Source organism: Thalassophryne amazonica, chromosome 10, assembly GCF_902500255.1.
Source record: "Thalassophryne amazonica chromosome 10, fThaAma1.1, whole genome shotgun sequence".
Taxonomy (NCBI): Eukaryota; Metazoa; Chordata; class Actinopteri; order Batrachoidiformes; family Batrachoididae; genus Thalassophryne; species Thalassophryne amazonica.
Window position 1 is genome coordinate 48,273,653 of NC_047112.1, and position 19,353 is coordinate 48,293,005.

Genomic DNA, 19,353 nt, shown 5'->3' on the forward strand with positions numbered 1-19,353 from the left:
GCAGAACCAAACCTCTGTTATTTCCTGATAACAGCATGAGTCAGAGTGGATCATTTCAATGATTATATGCTGCTGAACAGTGAATAAAGTGCAGTTGTGCAATTTCTTGACTTCTTTTTGCACTTGACAGTAGTACACAGTTTTTAAAGGAGTCTTTCTAAGGATTATGTTTGTAAAGCTTTTATTAATAAGAGAATCTGTGAAACTATAATGGCTCAGATTGAGTTGACAGTTTTCAGCTGTAAATATTCATTTAGAATTGTGTTGAAGCAGCTGCAACTGGTGATTAAATATACAAACTTTGTATGACCTTATTTTTCAAATACATTTGACATGAATTATACTTTATACCACTTTGGTCTCAAAAGTGTCCCATCAGTAACATCTCTGTCACCGGCGTGCAGCCCGTTTATGACGAGGTCATCCTCTGTGTAGGCCTGTCTTAGCACACAGCCACATACACCAATTCCCAGGAATCAGTGTGTCATATTGGGTAACTGAAGCAGTTGGCACATTATGTGTCATCCATGCTCATCTTTACAAGGAGAATATAAGGGGTCAAATAGTACACACTGGATAAAGTACAGGAGGAAGGTAGATTTAATGTAATTAACACAACTATGCCGAAGCCAGTTAACACCTGTTTAAATCCACCACAACAGCCTTTCCGGGCTAGGCCTCCCATTGCTGGACGTAGTTGGTCATAGTCATGTTCTTCTTGTTGTTTTCTCAGCATGGCTTCCAGGACAATGCACAGGAGCGATCACAGTCAGTGAGCTTTGTCATGCCTGTTCTAATTCTGTCTGTGCTGCAGTCAAGCTAAGAGTCAATGTTCTGTGAAAAAATGCTCATGTGACCTATTGTTTTTCATTGCCAGGATGAGGTGATAGCACTTTGAGATTTATCTTTTTAATGTAAAGTGCTTTATAAATTACATTTATTATTATTATTATTATTATTATTATTAAAGCATTGAGTTCCAGTTTCAGTAATAGTGGGCTCATGGTAGAGCATTCAAGTGAACATTTGGTTGATTTTCGAGCACAGGAGTAACAAACAGTGTGTCATGAAGGGCCACGACTGTGCAGCTTTTCCTTGGAACCAATCACTTCAGCAGGTGGTTAGTTGGAGTTGACTCTTTTTGTCTTGCTCAGATGCCCAAGGTGCAGTACCGCTCCAACTGTAAGCCTTCCACCTTTGCCTACCCTCCAGCCTTGGAGGTTCCCAAGGAGAAGGAGAAGGAGAAGGTGAGAGTTAAACAGTAGATCAGCTTATTTTGCTTTCCTTAAATCTGAAAGGAATAGTAAAAGAGAGCTCACTTCATATTGATTTGTGAATAATTTATCCTCCTTCTCAGACCTACAACATTTTCTTGCCTTTTGTGTTTGTTGTTATCTGTAATGTGGTTGTACAATCCTGGATGTTCTTGGAAGCTGCAGTTAAAGAACAAGCAGCTGTTAATTTGTGGCCAAATAATTTTGTACATTTTTAAAGCCGTGTTTGTAGAAGAGCTCTGTGTCCACAATATTGTCTTTCACCATGGAAAGATCTTTCTCTTTCTTTGTTTCTCTCTCAAAATGGAAGGTATCCACTGCTGTTCTCTCCATCACAGCCAAAGCCAAGAAGAAGGAGAAGGAAAAGAAAGAGAAAGAGGAGGAGAAGATGGAAGTGGTGAGCAGAAATGCCCACTAACTGACATTTGTGCTAATGATTTGATTTTTATTTCCTTGTCACACTGTTCATTTTAACAAGGTTACGGGTACTTTAGAATTGTATCAGCTATAAAAACACCCATAATGCATCTCATCAAGCTGGGGCATAGTTTGGTGAAAGCAGCATCCAAAGGCCAATGGCTAAATTTAAATTTAGATGTTGTTTGTTACTTTGATGATGGTAGCTCCCATTATTGTTTGTTTTTGTGCCGATGGAGATCTTATGTGCGTATACCTACATTTGTATCACTGTTGTTTGATTGGCTGAATGTCACTGACTTGCAGCCTACGTAATGATACCAAAAAGAGTCGCAACCCACAGTAGCTTTCTAGTTGTCCTCATTTGGTCACATCTCACACTCCAGCTAATAAGAAACTAGCACGTGTACTTTCCTACTAGAGTTGCTAGAGTTGTAATTTTCTTTGCAGACTAAGTATTTAGCTGCTCAAATGTTGCATTCTGAACAGCTTCTTTTTTACTTTTTTTAATTCACTTCAGCTTCTCCCTTGTTTCATTCTGGGTCACCACAAGAAATCCAAGGTGGATGTACAGGTTGATTCGGCACAAGATTTACACCCTTCCTGATGCAACTCCACATTACATGGAGAATGGGCAGGGGTGGCCTTGAATGGTGAACCATCCGCACTGGAGAAAACCGCTTTAAAAATTGGCATCCAAATATGATTACTTGCTGTGACTTTCTTCATAATGTCTATTTATGCTGCCATTAAGACACCAAATTCTGCATGAGTTTAACCATTCCTGTGTGTGACATTCCGTATCTGTCAAACATACTTACTATTGCATATTATTAGTGGCAAATATTTTATTTCCAGTCATTTCCACAAAGAAAAAAGCATTTCAGTTCTTTTGAATAAGAACGGGCTTTATGTTACATGCATGGATACATGCAACAAACCTTGTTTTCTGCTTTTAAACAATCATAATTACAGTTAAATGCAATCCAACCACTAAACACAGAGATGCTGCCTTGGTCAGGGGCAGAAAATGGAGTACACTCTAATGTACGTGTTTTTCATGTGGTGGGGAGAAGCTGGAGTGTTCGGAGGAAACCTACACAGACACTGGGAGGACATGCAGAATCCACACAGAAAGGAACTGAGCATGGGTGGAATTGAACTGCAGACCTTCTTGCTGTGAGGCAAGAGTGCTAACCAGTGAGGCACCATGCTGCACTATTCTGCCTTTCAGAATAATGCATGCATATGTTTACTATATTTTGTCACCAAAAGGGCTTTTAAAAGGACTTCGGAAGGACTTTAAGTCTCTTCAGTTGGAATTGACGTCCAAGTGTTTTAGTTTTTTATTTATATTTTTAAGTTGAGTTCTATGTCTGCAGAGGAGCACTGATAGAGAGTACAACTTGTCTGGGTAGTGCAGTGATCACATGACCTGTCAGAGCGCACACTAACCCAAACCACAGACTATCTGCAAATATGTGGGCACTCTGTTCTTCATTAACCGGCTCCCACATTTCCCAAAGGTTCTGTCAGTCTGGAGCAGGGCTCTCAATTTCTTTCCATAAAAGGCCATGAAGGTGGACATTTTCATTTGAGATGCAGACGCTGCCAGCCTTCTTAACTGATTGACACCCCTTTGGGCAGAGTTCATCACTGGTGTCGCCTTGCTAATGGGATTAGTAGGGATGAAAAGCTGCACCTTCTTGACTCTGCATGGAGCCAGTTGCAGAACGCTGGTGTAGAGCCAGAAATTTTATTTATCCCCCCCACAAGGCATTGACACCTTGCTTAATCTGAATGGCTTCTGTAGCTTTCAGCCCTAATGTTGAGAGATTAGACTGGAAATATCCACCCTATTTGCATTTCAGACCTTTTATATCGCTGACTCTTGTTTTCTCAACCATTTTATGGCGCTGACTTTGGCTTTGATGGTTTCTTACATTTAGATTGGCATCTGTAGTTATAGTAGCCATTATTTGGACAAAAAAATATGTCACCACTAAAATATGTTTTCTTAAAGTTTTTAATAAAAAGTAAATCATAGGCTACTGATGGAGGAGGATGAACTTGTCGTGTGGCAATTTCTGAACAAACAGAATGTCACTGTAGTTTTACTCAAGTTAATGGAAATGATCAGTTTCATCTCTTAAAGTGGGCTGTGACATTAAGGTAGTTGGTTCTCTGTCCTCTGGAAAAGGAGTACTGTCATTACTTCAGCACAAGAAGTAGGGAGAAAGAAATTATACAAATTTAAAGTGACATAATAGTTACATTATTGCCGATGATGGTTAGGATAAAAAATAAATCATATTTCAAGTAATATTTCTCTCATCAGAAGAAAGTAAAAATGTATTTAACCCTATAAAGCTCACCCCATGAAATAATTGTCAGAAAATTCAAATTTTTTGAAGCAGGAGTCTTTATTGGACCGTTTAACAACCCCCCCCCCAAAAAAAGTTTTTGCATGTATGAGTTTTTATTTGTATCATATTTGCTACATTGGGCGTTCTACCATTTAAAAAAAAAACCTAAATTTTAAATCCAGAGCAAACATAACATTTAAAACCTATAAAATGCTTGAGTTTCTTAGGGAAATTGCTGTGGATCACTTGTTGCAGCGGCCATTTTGAATGTCTCATCTGAAGGCCCTCTGATGCATAAGATACTGACATCTGGTAGGTTGCCTGTGCACTACAAGTATCTCATTGTATACAGTGGGTTTTTTTGGGGGGAAAAAATCACACCGATGTAGACAGCTCAGAAAATCCTGTATCAAATGAGACACTTGGCATTATAGGATTGACTCATCACCGACAAATAATAAAGCAGCATAATTGGCATTTGCTAAACCAAAATGTAGTATTTTTCTTCAGTGGTAGCAGACCTCAGTTTGCCAGAAGGAGTTGTATTGTGTGTTTGTGGATTTAAAGAAAGCTTATGACAGGGTGTCAAGATAAGAGTTGTGGTATTGTATCAGGAAATCTGGAGTGGCAGAGAAGTATGTGAGTGTAGTGCAGGACATGTACAAGAATAGTATGACAGCTGTGAAATGTGCAGTTGGAATGACAGATTCATTCCAGGTGGAGGTGGGATTACACCAGGGATCAGCTCTGAGTCCTTTCTTGTTCGCCATGGTGATGGACAAGTTGATGGATGAGGTCAGTCAGGTCTCCATGGACTATGATGTTTGCAGAGATGACATTGTGATCTGTAGTGAGAGTAGAGAGCAAGTTGCATTTAGCCTGGAGATTCGGAGATACGCTCTGGAGAGAAGAGGAATGAAAGTCAGCAGGCGCAAGACTGAGTACATGTGTGTGAATGAGAGGGAGCCCAGTGGAATAGTGCAGTTACAAGGAGTAGAAGTGGTAAAGGTAGATGAGTTTAAATACTTGGGGTCAACTGCCAAAAGTAATGGAGAGTGTAGGCAGAGTGGAGTGGGTGGAGAAACGTGACAGGAGTAATTTGTGACCAAATAATATCAGCAAGAGTGAAGGGGAAAGTTTACAAGACGGTAGTGAGACCAGCTATGTTCTACGGCTTAGAGACGATGGCACTAACAAAAAGACACGAGGCAGAGCTGAAGGTGTTGTGATTCTCTGTGGGAGTGACGAGAATGGACAAGATTAGAAATGAAAATATCAGAGGGACAGCTCATGTGGGACGGTTTGGAGAGAAAGTCAGAGGCGAGATTGAAATGGTTTTGACATGTGCAGAGGAAGGACCCAGGGTATATAGGGAGAAGAATGCTGAGGATGGAGCCACCAGGCAGGAGGAGAAGAGGGAGGCCAAATAGGAGGTTTACGTATGTGCTGAGGGACGACATGCAGGTGGTTGGTGTGACAGAGGACAGGGTGAGATGGAAACGACTGATCTGCTGTGGCGACCCTTAACGGGAGCAGCAGAAAGAAGGGGGTAGCAAACCTGTTTAATGGCGATACTGTAATAAAAATGCTTTAAAATGGGGCAGTCAGTGAGCCTGATTTCAGTGTCTCCATCTTGAACGTGCACGTCTGCCGTTTACTGCATTTGCAGCACACAGTGTAAAAGCAGAGCCTGCTGGAAACACTCAGAGGATAAAACTCACATCCATAATTTTTCAGAACATCAACAGATGCGTTGGCCTGTGTGAAAACTGAAACTAGTTTTGTGAGTTTCATTGCCTTCCTTAATCATTCACTGACTTGTTTATGGGCTCCTCTGAAAGCGTGACAAAGCACTTGTTGCTGGATGGACTTGGGGCTGAATCACAGAAGAAAGTCTTGCAGCTCTTCAAGATTGTCAGACTTTGTCATGTGTCTTTAAAAGGTTGGAGTCCTGTTTGTCTGCAGCAGAGTCACATATATATATATATATTTATAGATATTGTTAATACTGTCACATTGTAGTTGTTCAAAAAATGTACTAATCCAGACTTTTGCCTTTCAGGAGGTTCAGGAGGCTGAAAAAGAGAAGAAGGATGAAGAAAAGGAGAAGGAGAAGAAAAAAGAGGCGGAGCCCAACTTCCAGCTCCTAGAGAACCCGGCCAGAGTGATGCCAGCTCAGCTCAAAGTCCTGACCATGCCTGAGACCTGCCGATACCAGCCCTTCAAACCGGTAACAGAACCCCTGCATCCTGTCTGTGTGTCAGATTACAAGCGTCCCCGTCGGCGTGTGCAACCTTAACAAAATGTCTGCAGTAGCCTTACATTCACACGGTTCAGGGAGCAGTTTGTTAAACATGGTCCTGTTTTATTTATTTTAATAACACCATCATACACAGGAAGTCTGCGCTGACCCTGAATTACAGCAGTACAAATTTAGATGTTCCACACAAAAGATGGTAATGCTGAACAATGTCGAAGCTTCTGAGGGATACCCCCCACTCCCACTCCCCTAGCCGCCGCCAAACTTGCTTAACTTTCTTTTGCCTTGTAAATCTTCCAAATCTATATCCAGGTTGTCATTTGATTTTCACCTCTGTGGAATATCTACAAGCCAACAAACTATCTTCAGGCCTGTAAAACAGTTCATGCGCGCGGCTTTCCGCAGTAAACGGCAGGACTCTGTGCAGTTACCCAATCAGCATCCACTCCAGCCCCATAAAGAGGGACCGCTGTTTGATTTTGTGTCCATCAAAATCATACAGTTTAATGCAGCAAGTGCTGCAATGGTGTTTTTTGCTTGTATAATTTATTTTTTAAATACACCACACATTCCATTTAAGGGGTTGTTTTCTGTTCACAGACGTGTTCAGGAAGTAGAGAGATTTTGCCGGCTTGAAGTCTGGACAGTGTCGACAGATGTAATAAAATACTATTAACCAAGTAGACTTGATATTAAAGTCATTTCTTTGGCTCATCAGTGGATCTGAACTTGAAATTACGAAATCCTTATTATAGCTTTTACTTCCATACATGCGCAGGCATTGGGAACACTGCACATTCTATATTCCAAATCAAAACATGAAGAACAAGAGCAAACAGAGATTTCTGACATCCACATATCTGGATCACCTCCATAATGTGGTGCAAATTTAGTGAGAATCCGTGAAGTAGTTTTAATGTAGTAAAGCCTATATGTATACCTTGTCACATTTTACAACAAAAATAAAGTACAAGAATCATATATCACCCAGAGACTACTTACAGACTCAAATTTAACACAATATTTTCTGCAGAGGTGTAAAACTCTGGCTTCAGAAAGTAAAAGCCCTCCCGTGTGTTGCGTCTACCTGTGCACCTAAAACAGATGATCTCAATAATTAGCTCATCAACCTGCCTGAAGAGCTGAACTTATTACAGTCATATCTCATGAGGGCTAGTTTACTAGTACAGGGCTGATTTGTTGTGATACTGTATGTGTTAAAAAGTGAAACTTGATCCAGAATCTGGATCTGGATCCAGATCACCTCCAAAATGTAATGGAGTCTTCCATGCCCTAATATCTATGTGTGGTGCAAATTTGGTGAGAATCTGTGAAGTGGTTTTGAAGTAATCCTTCAAAGCCTATGTAAAGTGAAACATGATCCCGGATCCAGATCACCTCCAAAATTCAGTGGAGTCTTCCATGGCCTAATACAGTAGTGTTCAGAATAGTAGTGCTATGTGACTAAAAAGATTAATCCAGGTTTTGAGTATATTTCTTATTGTTACATGGGAAACAAGGTACCAGTAGATTCAGTAGATTCTCACAAATCCAACAAGACCAAGCATTCATGATATGCACACTCTTAAGGCTATGAAATTGGGCTATTAGTAAAATAAAGTAGAAAAGGGGGTGTTCACAATAATAGTAGCATCTGCTGTTGATGCTACAAACTCAAAACTATTATGTTCAAACTGCTTTTTCAGCAATCCTGTGAATCACTAAACTAATATTTAGTTGTATAACCACAGTTTTTCATGATTTCTTCACATCTGCGAGGCATTAATGTTGTTGGTTTGGAACCAAGATTTTGCTTGTTTACTAGTGTGCTTGGGGTCATTGTCTTGTTGAAACACCCATTTCAAGGGCATGTCCTCTTCAGCATAAGGCAACATGACCTCTTCAAGTATTTTGACATAGCCAAACTGATCCATGATACCTGGTATGCAATATATAGGTCCAACACCATAGTAGGAGAAACATGCCCATATCATGATGCTTGCACCACCATGCTTCACTGTCTTCACTGTGAACTGTGGCTTGAATTCAGAGTTTGGGGGTCGTCTCACAAACTGTCTGCGGCCCTTGGACCCAAAAAGAACAATTTTACTCTAATCAGTCCACAAAATATTCCTCCATTTCTCTTTAGGCCAGTTGATGTATTCTTTAGCAAATTGTAACCTCTTCTGCACGTCTTTTATTTAACAGAGGGACTTTGAGGGGGATTCTTGCAAATAAATTAGCTTCACACATGCATCTTCTCTCACAGCACTTACAGGTAACTCCAGACTGTCTTTGATCATCCTGGGGCTGATCAATGGGTGAGCCTTTGCCATTCTGGTTATTCTTCTATCCATTTTGATGGTTGTTTTCCATTTTCTTCCACGCGTCTCTGTTTTTTTTGTCCATTTTAAAGCATTGGAGATCATTGTAGATGAACAGCCTATAATTTTTTGCACCTGCGTATGTTTTCCCCTCTCCAATCAACTTTTTAATCAAACTACGCTGTTCTTCTGAACAATGTCTTGAACGTCCCATTTTCCTCAGGCTTTCAAAGAGAAAAGCATGTTCAACAGGTGCTGACTTCATCCTTAAATAGGGGACACCTGATTCAGAACGGTTTGTTCCACAAAATTGACGAACTCACTGACTGAATGCCACACTACTATTATTGTGAACACCCCCTTTTCTACTTTTTTTTTTTTACTAATAGCTCAATTTCATAGCCTTAAGAGTGTGCATATCATGAATGCTTGGTCTTGTTGGATTTGTGAGAATCTACTGAATCTACTGGTACCTTGTTTCCCATGTAACAATAAGAAATATACTCAAAACCTGGATTAATCTTTTTAGTCAAATAGCACTACTATTATTCTGAACACTACTGTATATTGACGTCATGCCTCTTGCATCAGTGGTCTCTGATCACTCAATTATTAAGTTTACAGTTTTGCTGCCGTGTTTAGTGGAACAACAACCTTATTTATCATTGCGGCGACACATGAACTCCTCAACTACAACTGAAGCTAGACTGTCTGATATCTTAGCTTCATATTTGGAAAATGCCCAATCAGTAGACAGTCTTGTGGACAGTTTAAACTCTGCACTCAAAACTACACTCAACATGATTGCGCAACCTATATTAAAACCATGCACCCCCCCCCCAAAAAAAAACACTGTCACCTTGGTTCAATGATTACTTGTGTGACCTCAAGCATAAGGCTAGAGGTCTAGAACGGAAATGTGTAGTTCAAAATTAGAAGTATTCTACCTCGAGTGGTGTGATGCTATCTTAGACTATAAGTATGCACTACTCGCCAAAAAGCGGGCCTATTACTCTGATTTGATCAGCAAAAACAAGCATAACTCAAAGTTCTTGTTCGACACGGTGGCAACACTTATTCATGGACAACCACGTGTAAGTCACTCTCCTTTTACACCACAACATTTTTTAGATCGAGAAGAAAATAGATGGCATTAGGTTAAACATATCCCAGCATGCCTTAACCCAGCCACTGCACCCTGCTATTGAGGTGGGTGCCATCACTGAGGTTATACCTAGATTTACAGAATTTGATAGTATCTCACTGGATGTGATGACGAAACTTATAATGTCTACAAAAAGCACAACCTGCTTATTTGATCCCATACCAACAAAACTGTTTAAGGACCTGTGGCCCACTCTTGGGCCGAGTGTGCTGGAAATGATTAATCTCTCATTAACTTCTGGATCTGTTCCTAATTGTTTCAGATCTGCAGTGATTAAACCATTACTTAAGAAATCTAATCTTGGCCCTAGTATATTTGAAAAATATAGGCTGCTATCAAATCTATCATTTTGCTCTAAAATTCTGGAAAAAGTGGTTTCACGACAGCTTGTGGACTATCTTACTAAAAATAAACTTTCTGAGCCACTGTAGTCCATTTTTAGAAAATATCATTCCACAGAGATGGCTCTCACTAAAGTGATGAATGATCTTCTGCTTGCATGGATTCAGCCACCACATTGGTTCTGGTGCTGTTAGATCTCAGTGCTGCATTGGATACCGTGGATCACCAAATTCTACTCCATAGGCTGGAGAATCATTTTAGGATTACTGAAAATGCCCTTGCATGGTTGACATCATAACTGACCAGTCGGTCTCACACAGCACTGCTATTATTCCGAACACTACTGTATGTATCACCGTTGATGTAATCTTGCTAACAAACAGAGACCAATAAATAAATTAAACGTATAATTTTATTACTGTAATTTCCGGACCATAAGCTGCTACTTTTTTTTGCATTCTTTGAACACTACTGCTTTTACAATGATGCGCCTAATTTATGGATTTTTACAGGCTTTTTCATAAGTCAAAATACTTCAAGTGATGCTATCAATTGATTTCCTGAAAGCTGTGCTTCTCATGCAGTGAAAATTCACAGTGTAAATATAAGGTCTTACCTGTTTGGTTAAGTGAAGACAAGTCCCTCTCCGGCACTTTGCGCCGTCAAATCAGTTAGCAGAGCGTTTTGAACATGTTCAAAACACTCACCAGAGTGTGGTGAGTGTTTTGGTCATGTTCAAAACACTCACCACACTCTGAGTGCTGGCAGCCACGTTCCGCTGTGAGATGTGTTTGTGGCGAATGCTACACATGCCTCTAAACGCCACATAGTAGGAGGGGCAATAGTCTCCCTTCACTTCAGTGTACTTGGTCCACCAATGTTTAAGCTTCACTATCCCTTCACAGAAAGTGGTCACATCTCAAGCCTCCAGATATTTTTTGTTTCCCAATTAGGCAGCGAACATCTTGGAGCGTTCTGATTGGCAGTTGTAATTTGCTTTGCCAGTGCTTTTGACTGTTTCATTATAAGTGCTTCATCTGTTGACCAAAAGATATTTTGAAGCCCAAATGTCAGGACAGTAAATCGTCCACCGGTGACATTTCCTGTCTGTTTCCAGCTGCACACAGGTGGAATCATCATCATGAAGGACACTAGCGAGGAGGAGGAGGAGCTGGTGGAGCCCGTCTCAGCTCATGGCCCCAAAATCGAGGAGGAAGAGCAGGAACCTGAACCGCCTGAACCTTTCGAGTACATTGATGAGTAGAAATGTTGAGGTAAAAAGCAAAACCACACTACCTTTTGGATTCATCTGGTGCATCAAAGTTGACCAGTTTTAATCAGTTTATTATCATGTATAATAACTCAAAAACAAAATCTAAAATTATGTAGATCTCCAAATTAAAAGGCCGTATGGCCTTTTAATTTGGAGATCTACATGTTCAGAGTTATTGTGTTCAGACCTATCTGTTCTCTCTCGCACTGCATTTACTGGTGACGTCCTGGTTTTTCTGAAGGCTATGAACATTTATTAACCCCTCTACACAGCTATCACTTCTCACAATCTGACATGTCAGTGTGCTTGCAAGATCTGTAACCATCCTAAAATGTCTTATTCTGTAATCTCTCTCCAAAGATCCAGTAATGTAGCAGGTCTTAGATCTCTGTACCGCTTCAAGATACAGATTGCATTCATGAGCTGTTTACGTGACAGCAGGCCCTCCACTTTTTATTGAGACGCAGTTACTGTGGGGATGTGAAGGCAGACATGAAGTTTTTGCTTAAGTTGTTTTGGCAAAAAGAAAAAAGACCAGGGCTCCCTCCACCACCATTATGTAGGCTTGTTGTTCTGCACTAGTTACCTTTTAAATTCGAGGATTAAAAGAAAATCCCAACAGCTGCTGCAGACATCTTTGCTGTCAGCACAACGCGTAATGCAGCCGCTGAGAGTCCACTTTTCAGAAATGTGCTTCATGATCCCGTGTTTTCTGTAAAACCCGATGCTAGTCTTCATCTCTTTCTCTGTGAGTTTGTAATAACACACTGGTTTTGATATTCTGGAGATCCATTAGTGCATTTCAGAGGAGCTGACTTTAGTCTTCCACTGAGGGCTGATAATGGACGCTGCTGGTTTTTCCAAACCTGACCTACTTGATCCACCACTAACCCAGGAATGTAAACATGACTGGCAACTAGACACGCCAGCTCAGAGGGCAGACCCTGTCCCTGTAGACAGGGATGCTTAATGATCACTGGCTCCTTGTTGTGTTTGTGTTGGACACGCTGCCTCCCATGGAGGAGCAGAGTCGTGTGATGAGACCGATGAGGTGTAAGTGAGCAAATTAGGGTCTGTCTGCTCAGTATTTCATCCCTTTATGAGGTTCAAGTGCTGTGTGACACAGTAAACACTGCAGGGATCATTTTGAAGCTGATTTTTATGGCTTCCAGCTGTATGCCAGCACACTGACCATGAGGTCAGAGTGGCCGAGGTCCTGATGGATAGTCATCAGCATCCCTCCCCGTCCCCCCCAACAGCAGTGAGTCTAACTGGAGCGCCTTTAAGAAAATCAATGCTTACGCATTGTAGGGCTGCAACCAACGATTTGAGCTGTGTAGGGGACCTACACATCTCGATAAATCCTTAATAACCTTTCAGATTATTAAGGATTAATCTGATTATTTTTAAACAAATGTCAGATGTCAGTTAATTTCCCATTGGCCTAAAATAATCTTTTCTTTACTAATTTTCTGGACTGTGTGTCACCTCTGAGTATTAGTGGCAGGTGTTGGTCTGAGTAGTATGAAGGTTATTTCCTTTATTAAAGTGTTCTTTCAGTTTGATGTTCTGACTTTGTTTGTACATTGAGCTGTTTCACCACAAGTGCTAATTTTTTTTTTCTCCCCCCCCCCCCTTCTTCTTCAGGCATCAGATGACATGACGTCCCAGCAGGTCGTCCCCCATCAGTGACTGTCTCACGTCCGTATTCCTGTCTCACTTAGTGCTTTACACCCTTTGGAACAATTTTTTTTTTTCTTTGTCCGTACAATAAAAATGGTCTTTGTTGGAAACTATGACTGGCTATTTGTGTGTGTGCACAGTCACACATATAGACAGATGGACATTTACAATATGAATTTTGCATCTCATCACATTCATCATGTCATTAGGCCACAACCCCATTTATTTATTTATTTATTTATTTTAAACTAACCTCTGATGCTAATTAAAAAAAAAATTCTTTGTTGCTGAAGTCTGGCAAATATATATATATATTCAGTTTAAGAGAAATATCAAACCCAACAATATGAGCCCGAGTCCATCCAAACTTTCCACTGTGTAAACAAAATGAAATCTGCAGAAGGATTTACTTTATTTTCTTGCGGTTGTGGCGCTTGAACCCAGGATCACTTTTATCATCTTCATCCAGTTTCCCTGACCTAAGTATGCTTATATTTGGGAAATGAAGCGTCATTTGGAAAAATGGTCAGGAAATGATAGGCAGTTGTTTTCCACATGATAAAGATTGGAATGACAACCATTTGATTTTTGAAGTGTAGCACTGGCGGAAAACAGCTGTCAGAGCTGATTTGTTGCCTGCGGATTCCCCTCAATGAAACGGCATGTGTACATTTTGGCCAGACGTGCAGACTAATCAAACACAGTCTCTGATGTTTGTTCATGAACGACGTCATATCAACTTTATCTGCTGCATTTCTAAATCCTCACTCATCGAAGATGTAAAGGAGACTGGCCTGGAAGACTAAAACCTATCATCACTTGGGGGCGTGAAAACCTGCGATCGAAGTTTCAGCTGAAGAGCCGCACTCCTGGTTCAACACATTCTAAGTCTGGTTACTGCATGCACTGTTCACAATGGGAGGAATGCACTTAGTATTACAGGATCACATTCCTGATGGCGTGCTCGGTCCATGTTTTCCTAACAGACGCTTTGCCCCACCTCAATCTTTCCGTCCTCTTTTCCAGCAAAGACCACCGGAGATCTGATGGCGATGTTAGTCTGAGTAGATTGCCTGTGGCTCACATTTTAGAAACTTTTTTCTCTAAAGTGCTATGCAAAGCTCAAGTCTTCCTCCAAGCCACCACTGTCCATTTAGATGAACACAGTGAGTCCAATCAGTATATATAAGAAGAAGAAATGGCCAGACAAATTCATATTTTAAAGCATTCCCAAAGTTTAAACAGTTTGAAAGTCCAAAAAGATTTTATCATTACAATCTCAGCAGTGTGATATTTTCTGTGGTAACTTTTCTAGAAATTGCCAGGTTTCCGTATACTGGGAACAAATCTGTATTTTATCTGTAAATATTTACATAGATATGGTACGTTGGCCAACAACGGGCTGTAACTCGAATGTTAACCACTGATGCCTTCTGCAGTGCTTTAATTTCCAAGTTTCCTTTCAACGCTTCTGTTTTTTCCAACTTAAACTTTAGTTTTTGGTGCTTTCACCTGTTTTCCTACATTTAATTCACTTACGTGCAAATTTTGCACGTAAGTGAATGTGAGACATTAATGGACAGCAAGTTTTGAAGCATTCAGTTTGGAGTGTGAAAAAATTACTTAGAACATTGAGTTGGAATTAGGTGTTGTATGCCATCAACACATGGATCAACAACTGTGTAAGGAAACTGACTTTGGACTAAGGAAAAGAGTTGTGCTTGCTAGTTAGCCAGTTAGCTAACAGTGAGCAGCACTGACAGCAGTCCGGCCAGTAACAGCTACAATTCCTACACTCGAAAGAGAATGGGCAAAGAAAAAAAAACCTCTGACAATCAGCCGGGGCCGCTGTAGACCTCCAGCAGGGTCCAGGAGCAGCGCCTCTGGCGGGGGCCCACAGGTTTTGAGCATTTTAAAGGCAATTTGGGGCAACTAAGACCTATTTCATGAATCTCCATTTTATATTTTTTGCATGTTGGGGTATGTGGAAACCTGACTGTAATAAAAGATCTATCTGGCTAATAATGTCAGTCACCAGGAAAAACCCCACAGGCACATACAGCATAGTAACATTAAAAAGCACACTTCCTGAGCACCAGCTAGACCGCAGTCTATGAAATTCACCAAATTAAAAAAAAAAAATTGATGCTGGAAGATTTTAGCATGCAGGCAACGTATATCTTATCATCTTTTAATGGTTTATCTATTAAACAAATTGAAGGAAATCAACTGTAAAGCCTGAAAGAAGTTTCTGAAGTATTTTAGCCATAAAGTTGAGAGGGGAAAGTGTTTGCTTTTCTCTTTGAGAGACACTGGACTCATCCAGAGGATTTAGTCCTGCTATAACGGACTGATGCAGCAGGCGGCAGCAATAAGCATGCCTGCTGCCGTTATACGCCACAAAAGAAGAAGGGTTCGTTTGTTTTCTCCACACGGTCATGTTTTGAGAAAAAGCGTGTTGTGTCAAAATAAAAGGAAAATAAAGAATTTCACTTAGGTACGTACTTGCACAGTATAAATAACTACGCCACACTTAAAAAATTCAGTGATTGTAAAGACATTTTAGTTGCATGAATAGAATTATTGGACAAACACCTGAGCACAAGATATTCGGTAGCTGACCGGTGTCAGGAGCTCAGCACTCCCTCTTAAGCCCCTTTCACACTTGGCACAAACGTAAAGCTGTGTAATTGATGATTTTGCGCCATGCCGGCCATTGTGGATTACGACATGGTGGCTGCTGTGATACGCTACGTGCATTTGGCGAACAATTGCAGAAGCTTCAACAATGGTCAGCTTTTGTGCTGTCGTCGGTTGTTCAAACAGGTGATAAAAATGAGGCAGGTCACTCATTTTACAGGCTCCCAGCAGTTATTGTGCATCAAGCCGTGGAGTGTTATGAGCTTTCTAAGCGACCCAGAGAAACCTGGCTCAGCAGAATAGGCAGAGCAGATCTGATGGAAGCTTTAATATGGCCAGAACCAAACAGACCGCCTGTAAATCCACCAGAGGAAAAGCTCAGAGGAAGCAAATGGCTACCAAAGCTGCCCGGAAGAGCACTCCAGTTACCGGCGGTGTGAAGAAGCCTCACTGCTACAGGCCTGGCACTGTGACGCTGACAAGAGTTCCACCGCTACCAGAAATCCACCGAGTTGCTGATCCGCAAGCTGCCCTTCCAGCGCCTGGTGAGAGAAATCGCTCAGGACTTCAAGACTGACCTCCGCTTTCAGAGTTCTGCTGTGATGCTCTGCAGGAGGCCAGCGAGGCTGACCTGGCCAGCAGCTTGCGGATCAGCAACTTGGTGGATTTCTGGTAGCAGCGGCTCTCTCTCAGCACCACAGTGCCAGGCCTGTAACGGTAAGACTTGGTTCTGGCCATATTAAGCTTATGCTGTGAAACTGCTGGCCACTTCGTTACATCGTCATTATATTCACTATCCATTATAACATACGGATCCACTGAACCAACTGTTACACAACAATCATGATAAACAGCTTTATCTCAAGGGTTTAAAGCCTCGTAATAAACAAAAAAGCTCCCAGTCCTCACACCCCCTTCCATTCACATACCTACCTTCGCCCCCTACACATTTGATGCACCAGACAGCCAATAAACACAGATAACACTTGAACAGCTAAGACATTATAACACGAACACTACAGCAGTGTCGCTATACTGCTACGCCCTTACAAAGTCCCTCACCCTGAGCGATCACAAAAAAAAAACACTGAGGTGGCCTGAGTGCCTTTTCTGTCTCTGAGACCACCTCGGTGTGAACACCAGCGGCTGTGCCGCAGTCTTGGAACAACAAGCTGAGCAGTCATTGGGCCTGGGGCTGTTTCGTTCCCTGGGTAAGGTATTAAGGGACCCGGGCGCGGATGTGGATGTGCATACCCTCTGTATGGGGCCAGCCAGTCCCTGTCTCCACCTAGGTGGCAGCTGCACCCTATATACCACCTCACCCAGCTTCTCCAATACCTGACAAGGCTCCACCCAGTGACAGTCCAGCATAGGGCACAGCCCCTTCTTCCTCCCTGGACTAAGTAAGTAAGTAAACTTTATTTATATAGCACTTTTCACAGATCAGGGTCACAAAGTGCTTCACATGATAAAATCAATAAATACAAAATAACACATACATTTAAAAGAAAATCAAGCTAAAATGCAATTTTAAAAAGGTGAGTCTTAAGTTGCTTTTTTAAAAACATCGACAGTCTATCGAGCGAAGGGAGCAGGGAAGCTCATTCCAAAGGCGCGGCGCCACGGCTTTAAAAGATCTGTCCCCTCGAGTTTTAAAACAGGTACGGGGAACCATCAGCAGGTTCAGGTTGGAGGACTTCAGGCCCCTGGTGGACACATACGGTTGGATCAGTTCCTTGATGTATTCCGGACTATACATGCACACCTGGTCCCCAGTCTTAAAGTCCCTCCCTCTAGCCCTTAAGCCATATTTTCTTCATGCCTGCTTTCTGCAGCTGGTCATGGGCAAAAGCATGGGCTGAGTCCATCCTGTCCTGGAGCCTCCTGGCATATTCTGGACATGGTGGCACCGCTGATGAGTCTGGGGGTCTATTAAAAGTCATTTCTGCTAGTGTCAGTAGCTTTGGCCCAACATGAGCAGGGCAGGTGTGCATAAGGTGAAATCCTGCACAGCCGACCTGCAGGCCAATAAGACGAGGGAGGTGCATGTCCCAATCGTGACGATGTTTTGTGGTGAGGATGGTGAATTGTTTTTCCACGGTTCCGTTGAACCGCTCAATGAGTCCATCACTTTGAGGATGTAAGGGTGTGGTCAAAGGCTTTTGCATCCCCAGGCGTGTGCACGACTCTCTTCCTTGGTCACTATGAATGACCTCTGCTGTCCCAAACCTGCCCTCAACAAGGTCATCTGAAACAGTCCCCGCCCCCTGATATGGTATGGCATACGCCTCTGGCCAATTTGTGAAATAACCCCTGGCAGCTAGAACACAGCATTTACCTTTGTCTCTGCAAGGGAACGGCCCCATTATGTCCACTGCCACCCCTTCCATTGGCGTTCTCACTGTCAGTTGCTGAAGCTGGGCACGAGACTGATCTGGTGAACCTTTGTGTGCTGTACAGAGGTCACAGTGGCAGAAAAAGTCCTCAACATTGCTCCTGAGCCGATCCCAGTAGAACCCTTGTCGGAGTCTACAGAGGGTTTTTGAGACTCCAAAGTGTCCTTCCCCCGTAGCTCGATGAGAGGCCTTGAGCACTGACTCTATCAGTGTCCTAGGGACCACTACCTGCCACCTTAAGTCCCCTGTAGCTGACTCCTTCCAGGCTCTCTGAAACACTCCATCCTTCACCCAGAGAGGCCCAAACTTTTTGAACTGTCCTTTAGTGGCAGGTGAGCACCCAGTTACCTCATTCCACTGCAGTTTTTGACCCGACTCCACCCACTGCAGCACTGGTTGCAGATCAACATTCTGCTCCTGCTGTGCTCTCCATCTAGGTGAGTCAACAACCTGCACCTCTCTGCAGACCAGCCCATCTCCATCATGCATGGGGCCCCGTTCCCCCCAAAGCTTTTTCTCCTGGGCCTCTCTCTTGTCACAATATCGGCAGCCATTATGAGCACAGGGGTGCCGGAACATGACGTCAGCAATGGCATGGTGGGCTCCAGCCCTCTACTCCACTTTAAGACATATGGTGCCAGTTCTTCCAGCCAGCATGCAATCTGTCCTTCTGGCTCCTTGAAAGACATTAACCACTGGAGGGCTGCATGATCAGTTCGGACAGTGAAGGGCAGGCCACACAGGTTGTACTTGAAATGGCTTATCGCTCTCACAACAGCAAGAAGTTCTCAGTGTGTCACACAATAGCACTGTTCGGGTTTGCTGAGAGTTTTACTGAAATATGCCACCACTGTAACTCCCTCTGGTCCCACTTGGCTCAACACTGCTGCCATCCCAACATCGCTATTGTCCAAGACACAGACACTAGAAATGGCAGGTTGGGGTCTGGAGGGGTGAGGATGAGAGTCAAAGCCTTCTTCAAAGAGCTGAAGGTCTGCCTGCACTCTGGTGTCCACGAAAAATAACTGTCTTTCCTTTGCAGGTGGAACAGGGGCACAGCTATACAAGAGAAGCCATGCACAAACTGCCTGTAGTAGGATGTCAGCCCAATGAAGCTCTTCATCTCATGCAGGTTGGTGGGGACCACCCAATCCCTCACAGCCTGCACTTTCTCCTCCAGAGTGCCGATGCCCTCTACCCCCGGCTCTGTGAC

At 42.4% G+C, this 19,353-nt stretch overlaps 1 protein-coding gene and 1 long non-coding RNA gene across 2 annotated transcripts in view; one reads left to right on the forward strand and one right to left on the reverse strand.

Annotated features, from left to right (window-relative positions):
- psmd1 (proteasome 26S subunit, non-ATPase 1) overlaps nt 1–13,214 on the forward strand; it is a 113,532-nt gene extending 100,318 nt beyond the window's left edge. Inside the window, exons 21-25 of the mRNA XM_034179961.1 lie at nt 1,155–1,247; nt 1,585–1,671; nt 6,120–6,287; nt 11,266–11,422; nt 13,069–13,214. Coding sequence (XP_034035852.1) covers nt 1,155–1,247; nt 1,585–1,671; nt 6,120–6,287; nt 11,266–11,412 — 495 coding nt within the window. The 3' untranslated portion in view covers nt 11,413–11,422; nt 13,069–13,214. The remainder of the gene's footprint in view (nt 1–1,154; nt 1,248–1,584; nt 1,672–6,119; nt 6,288–11,265; nt 11,423–13,068) is intronic.
- On the reverse strand, nt 94–15,577 carry LOC117518746. The gene is made up of 3 exons (XR_004563062.1): nt 15,501–15,577; nt 10,621–10,622; nt 94–105 (listed from the first exon to the last, which is right to left on the reverse strand). It is a non-coding gene; the product is annotated as an uncharacterized LOC117518746 (long non-coding RNA).
- Between the last annotated feature and the right edge of the window lie 3,776 nt (nt 15,578–19,353).